At 28.2% G+C, this 13,867-nt stretch overlaps 1 protein-coding gene across 1 annotated transcript in view; it reads left to right on the top strand.

Annotated features, from left to right (window-relative positions):
- Window positions 1-13,867, top strand: part of LOC132722080 (uncharacterized) — a 34,876-nt gene that overhangs the window by 9,985 nt on the left and 11,024 nt on the right. The window contains exons 5-10 of the mRNA XM_060706510.1: window positions 7,767-7,875; window positions 9,100-9,272; window positions 10,489-10,611; window positions 11,388-11,487; window positions 12,422-12,585; window positions 12,872-12,967. Coding sequence (XP_060562493.1) covers window positions 7,767-7,875; window positions 9,100-9,272; window positions 10,489-10,611; window positions 11,388-11,487; window positions 12,422-12,585; window positions 12,872-12,967 — 765 coding nt within the window. The remainder of the gene's footprint in view (window positions 1-7,766; window positions 7,876-9,099; window positions 9,273-10,488; window positions 10,612-11,387; window positions 11,488-12,421; window positions 12,586-12,871; window positions 12,968-13,867) is intronic.

Raw genomic sequence — 13,867 nt, 5'->3', positions numbered from 1 at the left:
GCATGACATGGAGTCAGTCTATTCAACGTTATTTTGTTGACTTGTGGAGTATAGCATGTTTGTTCATCTTCCCTGGTACTTCTTTGTAATAGCTGGAGTTCTTGAAGACGTTTTTCTAAGAGTTTGACTTGTTCTCGAAGATACAGGATTTCGTCGTAAAGTGAAGAAGATAGTGGCAGTTGTCTGGATGTTGCATAATGGTCGTCATGGTAGTAGTCGTCGCTCGGGTATGAAGTTGCGTATTGTAGTGAAGCTTGTAGAGGAGAATAGCCAGAGTAGATGTAGACATCTTCTTCTGATGTGTTCATGCCGACATTTGTTTGAAGTGTCCTGGATAGCGGTTCCATCTCAGTATTGTGTTTACGTGTCTAGTAGCTGGCCATTTCTGAGGCTGACTCTTCTGTGACAATTTGAGGAGGTTTGACAATGTGAAAGTGGAAACTTCTTTCTTATTATTTCGGAGCCAATGTACAGACAAACTTTGATAATCTTTTATTTCGGAGCCAATATGCGGACAAATTTTGATAATCTTTTATTTCGGAGCCAATGCACAGACTAATAATGGTTTGCCAAGTGAAGTGCCTTTTAAAATGAAAATTTAGAATTTATATTATAATGATAGACCGAAAGCTTTTTTGAAAATAAAAAAAAAAAAATTTTAAAAAATAAAAAAAAAAAATAAATAAAAATTAAAAAAAAAATTTTAATAAAAAATATAAAAAAATAAATATAAATAATTTCTTAAATAATAAAAATTTAAAATAAAATACAAAAAATGGTTTTTAAAAAAATTTTAAAATAAATTTAAAAAAATATTTAATAAGAAATAAAAATTTTTTAATAAAAAAAAAATTAAAAAAAAAAATAAATAAAATATTAAATAATAAAAAAATAAAAATAATTTTAAAAAAATAAAAAAAAATAAAAAAAAAAAAAAAAATAAAATAAAAATTAAATAAAAAATAAATAAAAAATAATAAAATAAATAAATAAAAAAAAATATAAAAATAAATAAAAAAAAAATAAAAAAAAAAAATTTCCCCCAAAAAAAAAAAATTTTAAAAAAAAAAAATAATAAAAAAAAAAAAAAAAAAATAAAAATATATAATAAAATTAAAAAAAAAATAAAAATTAAATAAAAAAAAAATAATATATAAATATAAAAAATAAAAAAAAATAATAATAAAAAAATAAACAATAAAAAAATAAAAAAAATTAATAAAAAAAAAAAAATAAAATTTAAAAAAAAAAATAAAAAAAAAAAATAAAAAAAATAATTATATAAATAAATAAAAAAATAAAAAAAAAATAAAATAAATAAATAAAATTAAAAAAAATAAAATAAAAATAATAAAAAAAAAAAAATAAAAATAAAAAAATATAAATAAAATAAAATAAAAAAAATCCGCCCCTTTTAAAATTAAAAAAATAAATTTTTTTAAAAATAATATTAAAAAAAATAAAAATTAAAAAAAATAAAAAAAAATAAAAATAATTTTCCTTAAAAATTTTTTAAAAAATTTAAAATTTAAAAAAATTAAAAAATTAAATAAAATTTTAAAATAAATTAAAAAAATAAAAATAAATAAAAAATAAAAAAAATTATCAAAGGGAATAAAAATTTTTAAAAAAAATTGTGTTTTGGGAGTTGGGGGAAAAAAATTTACTATTATTTTTAAATCTATTCTTCAAATTCTGAACCATTGTTGTTTTTGGTTTTTATTTTAAAAAATATTGTTTTAAATTTAAAAAGGTTTTGGTTCTAAAAAAAGAAAAAAATTTTCCCCTAAACTATTGGCACGCTTGTTTGTGGTTTGAAAATTAAAAAAATTTTTGTTTCTAAATTAATAGTTTAGGTTAAAATTTTTACCCAAAAATGTTTTTAGTTTCCTTTAAGGGTAACTCTTTAATTTTGGTTTTTGAAAGAACCTTAAATCGTTCAAAAAGGGAAAGACACCAAAAATTTGGGAAAAAGGCAAGGGAAATTTAAAACAAACCAAATTTTGGAAATTAAAAATTTACAAAAACCACCCAAAAATTTTTAATTAAAAAAAAAGTTTTATTAAAAATTTTCATTTTAAAATTAAAATTTTCTTAAAAAATAAACCGGTTAAAAATTTGTTTTTTAAAAACCCAAATTTTCAAAAATTTTAAGGAAAAATATTAAAAAAAAGAATAGAAAAATTTATTTTTTTAAAACCCATTTAAAAGTTTGGGGTTTAAAAAAAGTTTAATTTAACTAAAATGAAAAAACCTTAATGATTTGGTGCTGGGTTTAAACTTTAAAAACCTTTTTTTAATTTAGTTTTTTCAAGCCCTGTTTTTTTTAACTATAGCCCGGGTAAAAATAAGGGAATCTAATTAATTCCAAAATGGGCCTTGCCAAGAAAATAATATTTAATTTTAATTCTAATAAATTCTTGTTCATTACTTTTTTACAAATTTATCAAAAAAAATTGTTAAAAATTTTTTTTTTAAAATTTTTAAAAAAAAATTTTTTTTTTTTTTTTTTTTTTTTTCTTTTTGGTTATTTTATTTTTTTTTTTTTTTTTTTTTTTTTTTTGTAAAAAATTTTTTTTTTTTTTTTAAAAATTTTTTTGTGATTTTAGATAATCTCTAAGGGGTTATTTATAATGCCCCAAAGTGCCTAAAATAAATTAAATAATTAATTAATTAACCTTAGAGAGCTTTTAGAGATCTTACTTTTTTCAAAAATCAGCAGCAGAATGATAAAATTGCCTGAGATGCTTGTATAAATGGACTACTGAATCCCAGAGGGAGCTAGCATCTACCTACAGGTGGCACTGTATGTAACAAACTTATCTGATTGGTCAAATTACAGCCAACCAAGAATTTACTTAACAAATAACTCTAGGCTTATCAGTTCTTTACATAACTATTCTAAAAATAGATTATGATTCATGGAAAAGTTTAACATGAAACAATATTAACATTTTCTACAAAAGATGATAATTATGACTAATTATTACAAAAAATACAAAGTAATCAAAATAATCAAAATACTAATAAGAAACTAAACATATTTACAAACATATATAAATGCTAAATCAGTAACTTAATGTATCTCACTAAGTTTAAGGCCAGTGTAAATTAAAGTAGAACCATTCTCTATATGTTGTATTTAAAGAGTCTTAGGTTATGCTAAGTGTCTGTTAAAGAGTGTATCAATAAGTTCTACTATTAATCAACTATAATCAACATTAAACTAATGAATGATAAGAAATGAAATGTCTAAAAAACAATACATGTTCATTATGTTTAAACTTTAAAATAAACTTTAAATCTAAGTTAAAGTTTAAAGACTTTAATATTTCTTGAAAAAATATTCCTTAAGAATTATACATGTTATATACTTATTGAGTAATATTATGCAATATTATATAATAATTAATATAACCTGTTGTAGTTGGAATCCAACTTTACAACACAAAGTACTGATTGATTTTTTTAAGACTGAATATCACACTGTTTATTTTCACATGAACCATTGCCTTAGGGGCAAATTGCTAGATACGTTTCATGTTTCTTCATTCGTGGACCGTCCCTCACAGTAAATTCTTACGCAAGACACGAAACGCTAGTAAGTAACTTCTCCATAGTTTATATACGGGAAATAGTAAGTAACTTCTCCATAGTTTATATACGGGAAATACACAAATAATATTTTAATGAAAACCCATGTATGATGTTGTCTAAAGATATTGACTATATAATTCATACAGATACGTGTTTGATTTCTTAAAATTATTACATTGTTATGCGTATAAAAGTTTAATGATCTTCGGCAAAGGCAGGCCAAGACGACTACATGCGGGTCAGAACGCAAAGTATCACCTTCAAAGTCGAAGTAAATCTGGGGAATTCTTTTTTTTTTTCGTGAAGTCATCAATGTCTGTGAAACGTAGCTTCTTAGTCATCCTATTTGTGTAATATGTAAATTTATTGCATCGATTAATGTTTTTTCCTGAACTTTATTTCTCTTTAATCATTGCACTAGTCATATTAATGCGATTGCGAAGGCGAGACATAGTAAAACTATTCATGTTCTGGCCAATCTAATTACATAATTGAACCCTTCATTATATATAGTATTGATTTTGTCTATAAATACATGTAGAACAAATTATACAATCCCGTAATCAGCAGTACATAACTGTTTGTAAAAAGCTTTTATCATCGCATTCTTTTAGCAACTGCCATATTCATTTTCTTGTTTGTGTTTTTATATTATTGTTATTATTATTATTATTATTATTATTATTATTATTATTATTATTATTATTATTGTTATTTATTATTATTATTATTATTATTATTATTATTATTATATATTATTGTTGTTATTGTTATTGTTATTATCATTATTACTATTATTATTATTATTATTATTATTATTTATTTATTTTTAATATTTATTTTATTATTGTTATTATTATTATCATTATATATTTTTGTTTGTTATTGTTATTGTTATTATTATTATTATTTTATCATTATTATTATTATTATTATTATTAATGTTGTTGTTGTTATTATTATCATTTTCATTATTTTTTATTATTATTATTTTTTTTTTTATTATTTATTATTATTTATTTTAATATTATTATTATTATTATTATTATTATTATTATTATTATTATTATTATTTAAACCTAAATATATTGTTACATAATTATAGTATAACATATTTTTTTAAGCTTCCTATCAGAATAAATCAGTGGCTTTAAATCTGAGTCCTAATTATTAATTTTACACGACCCGCATTTTTCCTATTGAACATAAAAGAATCAAAAGTGTTGAAAACAATTACGGAAACAATTCAGGTATGGCGTGAAGATTTTCATCGCCTGAATAATACTGAATGTAAAATTCTTTGTCATAAAAGTAGCAAAATGTAAAACAAAGTAGTATTTTGATTTTCCTACAAAATACTTAATAACTATAACTGTATTAAATGCCAAAATGAGACAGGAGGGAAAGATAGTTTGGGTAACTGGCCAATGATTAACGTTTTTGAAAACTATAACAGGACATTCAAATAAAAGCTTTTCACGAAAAGCTTTTTTATGGGGCAAAATGGGCCTTTAAAAATACCAGTCCCTGAGTTAGACACTATACTTTATCAGATGAATAAGATCATATTTTTTCACGAAGATTATCGAACCAGACAGTGTTGTATTAATTTGTCATTTTAATATGTGTTTAAGCACTTGGTGTCAAGTGTTTAGATAGAGGCATTATGGGTAACTTAAGATAACCAGTATGTTCGAGTGTGGGCAATTAACTTAACTTTACAGCTGAGACGTCGCCGGTTAGAATAACATATATCACGTTCTGGAATAACACGTGACCAAATTATGCGTCTGGAAAAAAAATGTTGAAGTTGTTTGTCCGAATTATGGTAAAGTTGCCGACAAAGATCTGCTTACCTAATAGATAATTGTGTCGTCTTGAGAAATTGATTTTGTGTTACTTGAGATAGGCCTTCTTTCTAGACTAATTGGAGTTCGAAATAAGTAGAAAATACGCAAGGAAAAACAAATCTGATCTATAGTTTAACACTAGAGGATTTTTTTAAGTTATGTCAGATATCTGGGTCAAGGATTCAGAGCAAGGTCAGCGTTCTCGTACACAGAATATTTACTCAAATATCCCACACATGCGATTTCTGGACATAAACAAGCTAACTATTAAATAAAAATGATAGGTAGATTGTTATTGTATCTGCTAATAAGTAAAATTAAGAATGACAGCTTATTACTCGCAATTATTTAAATACTTGAAACACTTGTCCCTCACATTTTTCATTAGGATTTTGTGCGTCACTATTTTATTAGAATTTAGCGCGTCACTATTTGATTAGGATTTTGCGCGTCACTATTTCAAAAGAATTTTGCGCGTCACTATTTTATTAGGTTTTGTGCGTCACTATTTTATTAGGATTTTGCGGGTCACTTATTGATTAGGACTTCGCGGATCATTATTTTATTAGGATTGTGCGCGACACTCATGACACTATTTCATTAGGATTTTGCGCATTATTAATTTATTAGAAATGCCTATTTTCAATATTATGTAAGAATATATTCGTTTTTAAATATCATACATCTCCGTATAAAAAAAAATCATAGGTGTGAAATAAAGAATGTTAATGCTGCAATACATCATTTCCTATTAATCCTTTCCCCTATTACCACGGTTTCAAATAAATTAAATTGTTCGTTTCAAATTGGTCTACCACGTATTCGGACATACTAAGAAATATATGGAAATAATTTGGATAAGTGATGCAGTAATGTATTCTGTAATATGGAATACATAAAAATGAAGAAACAGATAAAAATGATTAGCAAGAGATACTTACGCCAAAAACCGTTTGCACAATTATAGACCACGTGATTATACACCATTCAAAACAGTGAAGCAAAAAAACACTGATAAATACAATAAAGAATTGTGTGTTCATAAAATGCTTTACTAAAGCTAATATATGTTATTTTTCTATCAACATTTGTTGCAATACAGAAGGTATTTCATATGCGTATCTTCGCGTTTTCTCCTGTCATAAGATCCGCAAGTATGAAAACAAGAAAATAAACAACAATGGATTGTGAATACGATGGTTCCCTTTATCTGTGTGATTACTGCTAGCGAAAAGCCGAAAAAAAATACAATGTAAAAATGCGAAAAGAAACGAAAACGCAAATGTTCGAATTAGTGACACAGCTAATAAGAAGCGACACATGCCTTATTTTCGCCTTTTTTTGTCGTCCTCCTCGAAAATGCGAAAAACACAAAGGGAAGACAGTAACAGTTTGTCATTTGTTTGTGTTTGGCAGAGAAAAAATAGCAATGCAAAAATACTACATGGCGTAACCAGGTTGACTTAGAAAGTTATACATAGCAATTTAGATTTGTATAACACAAGGGAGATAATTAAGTACAGCCGAAATGTATAATGTAAACAGCACTTGCGTTCCCTTAAAACATTATGGACAGTATTTGTAGTCGTGCTCCGTATATTCAACTGAATTATGACTGTCCTTGTTTTGAAATTAATGAATATCTTAGATTGGTATTTTCAATTTATTTTATGTGATTACATGTTCATGTGAAAATTTCAATGCATAAAATATCTTTAAGGACATATTAAGATATATGATTTTTAATTGATTTGTTTCATGTGTGCCAAATATAACACTCGTCTTTGCTTAGTATATAACAAATGATCCTCATTATTATAAGTAATGTTAGGCTCATGCAACACCCCCTATTGAATTTGAGCCGCGTCACGACAAAACCAACATAGTGCGTTTGCGACCAGCACTGATCCAGACAAGCCTGCGCATCCGCGCATTCTGATCAGGATCCATGCTGTTCACTATCAGTTCGCGGATGCGCAGGCTGGTCTGAATCCATGCTGGTCGCAAATGCACTATGTTTGTTTTGTCGTGACGCGGCTCATTTGTATAATAGACTTGTCCAGGCATCAAGTCATCTGTAACGACAATATTCTTTCATGTATTTTTCACTACCGTCCACAGTACATTCATATAATACAAGGAGGGACACATGGGGCAATCCTTAACTGAGACAGAGTGCCCCAACCCGAAAATTGAGTTTGTGGATTATATAACACTGTTCGATAATCGATGACTAAGCGTAAATTGCTTCTGATATTTTTTCTATTTTATGATTTTATGAAATTCAGAATAATGAGTTTGTGTTATGTTTCTTTTCAGGCGTATGTGGGTCAAGCTTATGTAAGGTCGACTCTGACAGAAAAGTTTCAAACTTGTCTATATCTGTACCAATTCAACATCACTGTACAGTTAGATATGTACTTCTCAGGTATATCTTTTATATCTTGACTTTAAGATTGTTCTTTCATATATAATTATGTATATATAGTCTGCTTTAAAAGATTAAGGTATTCACTTATCATAATAGTTCAAGTTTTTTATTCAGAAATTTCAGTGACTGTGAATATTTCTGTCCTTTGCTGTTGAATTATCTAGTTAATATTACGTACTCATGGACAGTTTAAGATGGACCATTTCTTTCATGAAAATAAAAATAAAACATACGCACAAATTAAAGGAGAACTGTTGGACCGTATATGTCATGGAACGTATATGTCACACGTGTGGGACATTTTGAGCACCACTAAGATCAAAACGTCTAAAAAAAAAGTTACAAATTCTTATATAGATCCAGTCAATCACTTTAATGGTAAAAAAAATGCGAAATGAAATACGAATACGAATACGAATACGAAAATTTTATTCAGCATTAAACATGTTTAAACAATGTTTATAGCCTATACAAATTCTATTGTACAGTGTGAACAAAAAACATAGAAGAAAGAAAAGCAAACAACAAAATGCATTTTAAATGCAAATAAAGAAATATACTCAGAATTGAATTTGATATTGATTTTTTTTTTTTGGGGGGGGGGGGGAATTCATAGCCCGACCTAGGTGAAAAGCGTTGCAACGCTTTTCATTTTATGTCATTTTTTCATCATAAAATGATTATTCTGGTTAAAAGGGATGGGGATGAATATGAAATTTTGCACAAAAGTAATTAATACAGACCTTCATCAAATGGTACAAAAATCTTGGGAAAATAATTCTAATCCAGTCATGTAAAAAAAAACAACCTTAGTGTGTAGTCTCGTTATTTTTTTTTTTTTTTTTCGAATTTGTCATAATTACACTAAACACCAAATTGGATACGAACTTTTCTCCGTTGCTTTGATTTCGCGAACCATTCTCGAGTAATGCATGATTTATATGGCAACTGGTATGTATTTAAATTTATACGAGTATGAATTATTTAGGCAGCGGGGATATATTTTTAAAGACTCGGGCTCTCAACACATGGGTCGTGGGTTTGTGCTCTATCTTAGTCTCGACCATGATTAATCACTGATTATTTCCAAGAATCAGGCTCAAAAATGATTAGTAGAACTTGATAGAACGTGTTTAACCATCGAGCGGACATGAATTTCTTCTTAAAACAAATAATAATAAATGTCCTATAAGGCTTAAAATGAAATTTCTTAACTTTCAGCTTTCGGTTGGGGAATGGCCCTATCACGGCCTGATGAAATGGTTCCGGTAAGGCTAGAAATGAAAGGAAGTGTCACATACAACAATACTAAAGCCGGCGTAGTGCCATTCCACGTAGTTGGTGATTTTATTGAGTTTAATCCAAAACCAGAGGTAGATCAGACACAGATGCAAGTAAGTGGATTATGTCCCTTAAAAAGATACAATGTATTGGATAAAAGTTATATTTCAGACATGAATTAGGATATACAACACGGATTCCACCGTATTCCAATGCTTTGTCACTTTGTCAGTCTACATAAGGACAGTGTGACAGCAATACAGCTTGACGGACGGACAAGGGCGGAATTGTATCCCCCCCCCCGCTTCCCCAATCACCCCGTACCTCTAAGTGTTGGGGGAGGCATAAAACACATGATTAATAAATTAACCCTTTCGCTGCCAGAGGGTTATTGTTTTATTGTTAACCTAGTTGCCAGAGGAATATCTAAGAAATGACTATATTTATTAATTAATATAATTATTATTATTTGTTATTAGTATTATAATAATTATATATGTTTCCAAATCTGTTAGTATATAATAATAATTATTGTCGATGTTATAATTTTCTTTATATTTATTATTATTTTTATTATTATTTTATTAATTTATTATTATTGCTATTATTATTATAGAAACGGCTAAAGCCGTCCATATGGCAAATACGCCGAAATTAACAGGAACGGCTTAAGTCGTCCCTATGGCAGTGAAAGGTTTAATACAAATATATCTTTGATTCTGAAAATAACCAAAAAAAAAAATCCAAATTGACTGACATCTTTTAAGAAGAGTAACGTTTTTATAAAATTAAGTAGAGTAAATAAAGGTCGTAAATCGCATGCCCGGTATTGTCAGGGTTATTTTCTGGAATTTTAATTTAGATTTTATAAAACATAATTTTAAATATCAGTTGAAAAAGTATTCATAGTACTTGCTTGAGATGTGTTCTTTTAACTTATCCATCCTTATGAATGCATTTTCATTAATACGAAAGAAATATGAAAAAGATGCAACCATTAGCCAACTATTATAATGGTCTGGTTGAACTGCTTATATAAGTTAAAGAAGTTTTATGCATAACAGGACACAGTCTGGTCCGACTGCACAAATCTGCAGACTGGTCTTTTGACATGGACACGCAACAATAAGCGCAAATATGCAAACACACACAAAAGTTCTTCTAGCATTAAATAGTCAGTTTGACCCAATCATTACAGTCAGCATACTAAGTATTTCCATATTAAAACTTATATTTTTAAAAATTAATGTTCTTATAGAAATGACCAGACTAGGTGAGGTCGAAAAATTTGGGCTAAAGCTGATTTACATAATAATTGACTATTTTCAGATACAGCCAGGAGTGTTCTGTTCGGGACGAATGTCAAGAAAACCAATGAATATTTTACCAGATAGTTTCAGTCTTGTCTACGAGAAGATAGACATGGATTATTCGAGGATTACGTATGAATCTGTAAGTATTTTTAACACTATTTACTTTCATAATACCAGTATAATGGGGTGATTTTGTTTCTTATGTTTTTGTAACTCGGGCGTTAAACTTGTTTTTTTTAATATATTAATATGATGTTCTTATATTTTGTATAATACGTTTTGTAACTCTGAAGACATTAACCTTGTTTTGTTTTTCTTTTCATATAATATTATGTGAAATGATGTGATTGGATTCAATATGACAAAATATTTTACTTGCCTTTACATGACATGTTATGAAACAATATTACGCGATTTTACCTGACATGAATTGATATCAGTTAATATGATATGATATAACATGGTATGATGTGATAATACACAATTTTAGATGACATAATATGATTTATATGACATTCCGTGACGTGGTGTGACGTAATATTATATTACATGATATGATATGTTATGAAGTGATATAACATGATATGATATTTGATATGAATTTTGATATGATGCGATATATTATGTGGATTAAAATGATCAGATATTAGAACTAATATGATATTTGATATTATATGATATGATATGATATGATATGATGTGATATGATATGATAATTATGATGTGATGTGATATGATGATACACGATATTATAACATTTCAACGAGGATATTATAGGGAAAAACTTTATTCACTGAATTGATTAATAAAAGTGGACATCGATGCTTTAGGCGTGCGGCGTGCAGTATTCTAAGAAATTTAGACGTTCGTTATTCTAAGAAATGTATCAAATATAATATAATCTCCTCGCTTTAGATATGGTTTGATTCAAAGAAACGACTGGTACGAAGAGATTCTAAAGAAGCCAGTGGAAACGATCCTGACCCGACCTCGGAAATATTTGATTTCAATTTAGGTACATATATGTATTTTGTTTTACCCTTTGAATCTATGATATAAGCGGCAAAACTTGCCAATGTTACTCATTTACATCTAGCCGTATCAGTCTTGCATTATAATAATTTTCTGTCGCACTTATGCTGATTTTCTTAAATGGACTTGCCCAAGTTCCATTCCGGGACTGTCCATTATTTTTTTTTCCTAATCAAGGTGATAATTCTAAAGCTGGTGAGGCAACAGCATGGATACTTGGTTGATGACTGCAACCTATTTTTTTATATTTGAACTGCTTGAAATTAAGAAAACCATTGTTAAAATACTTAATCTAAAACAGCGCAGTAACAGTTGTTCATATATAGAGTAAACAGTTTACAAACAAAGACTGAATAGTAAAAATATTCAACTCTATAGAAAAGAGGGTGTATAAGTATCCAAGGTTCCAACCGCACTAGCGTCGTCGGATTCTCATTGTGAGAAAGCAATCCAGCTAGCTAACGGAACGTCGGTGGTTCTACTCAGGTGCCCGTTAGTGCCTGTAATAATGTACAGGGTGGCATCTGCCGACTTTCTCCACCAGTATACCGACCTACACTGTTCAGGTGTCACGATAAAACCAAATAAAAATATGTCTTTAAGGTCTACACTTCCAGATAATGATAAAAATAGTATGCATAAAACCAAACTTAAGAAAAATATATTTATAAAGTGTTTCAGAATAATCTTAATAACGTTTTGCATGTTTTTATGCACACTTTGGCCGTATCAACAATTTTTACCATATATCTAGTGGGTATGAGTAAAGGCTATTTTTGTAAGGGCCTTATGCTTGCTTAAATTATTTTAAACATAAAAAAAAACATAAAAAATGTTCGGTCGTCTGTTGTTAAATAAATAACGCTATACTTTTTAGAATATTAATGTTTCATGCTTTTTTTTCTATACCCATGCAGGTGTGCATTACTCAATCGATCCGTACATGGGAAACTGTGAACCTATATCTCAGCTAGACTTGGGTGATTTATTTGTTGCAAGCAACGGTAACTTGACCATACGTATGATGTCAGCTGCGGAATTCTTTCACGCACAAAATGCTAAAATACAATATATCGGAACAGTAAGTGGTCCATATAGTACCCCATACAATTTATATTATACATGCATGTATTTAAAAATGAAATAAATAAAACCTAGAATTGTAAGCGTTTTAATCCTTTGAAGGTCATATCTTTTTGGTCAGGATATAAAATTGATTAAATTGTAGGGGTATCCGATCAATCGTCAAACGCCCAAGCCAGATTGAATTTAATTTTTAAATTGAAATACCGTCATATCCGATCGTTTGTAATGTTTTTGTGTAGTTTCTTTTGTTACCAGGGATTTAATTGGCTTGTTCCTTGTAGAGAGTGACACGAGGCGTGACATGTGACGTGTGGGCGGGACTATACCTGGATGAAGAAGCCAATAGAAATTTTACAATAGAATGGTACTTTACTCAGGTATGATACTATATTATATTCTTTGACTCCCGATTATCATACAAGAATAATTCAAACAAGAAAGCGTTCATTTTTCTTGCTAAATAAATGTTTGTAAATGCGATTTATATTTTATATTATCTTTTACAATGGCTAGCATGTATATCGAATTTGGTAAAACCTTTATCTATCATCTAATAATAAAATGAATAAAATTGACGTCATGAATACTACTAAAGTGTTAAATAAGTCATCTGGTGTAATTTATCATTTTACTAGGTTAAGTAAGGTATTTATAAAAATAATGGCCAATGGCTTTGTTGAGAAAAATACTGCAATAGTATTTTGTTTCATTTTAACATTTTCTGATGTTGAACGTTTCACTGGATTAATTGCTTCTCAAATATCCACCAAAGTGTATCAATCAATGTGTATCTTAATCTTTTTCGGCCCCGCAAATATTCTCCCCGTCTTAATGATCATTATGGTTCGAGGAAATCCTAGTTAAGTTTTTATTTGTTTGTATTTTATTATCCGTTTATATTATGTTTGTTGCATTTGCTATTTGCTGTTCTTTTTGTTTTTCTTGTCTTTCTGTCTGTATCTTTAATGTCTTTGTGTCTTGTTCCGTTATAGTTTTAATAGGTCTGTTTTTGTATGTTTCGTTATGCACTTTGCTGCCGTTACATATATATCCGTCTTATGGTAGCAGGGTATGATTTGTTTTTATGTCATTCCCGTTATGTGTCTTGTTGTCTATATTGTCATGTCTCTTATTGTCTGTGCCACTATGTTTCCTGTTCTAGTTTTGTGTTTTCAGTTCCGCGTTTTGTAGTCTGTTGGTCTGTTGTATGTTCTGGTATGTGTTTGTGTGTTTGTTCCGTTAAGTCTTTTGCTCTCTGTATTTGTCAACTTATTTAG

Source organism: Ruditapes philippinarum, unplaced genomic scaffold (assembly GCF_026571515.1).
Source record: "Ruditapes philippinarum isolate M1 unplaced genomic scaffold, ASM2657151v2 ctg2281_1_1_1_1, whole genome shotgun sequence".
NCBI lineage: Eukaryota > Metazoa > Mollusca > Bivalvia > Venerida > Veneridae > Ruditapes > Ruditapes philippinarum.
Note: the sequence above shows the minus strand (reverse complement) of the source record. Positions and strands in the feature narration are given on the sequence as shown.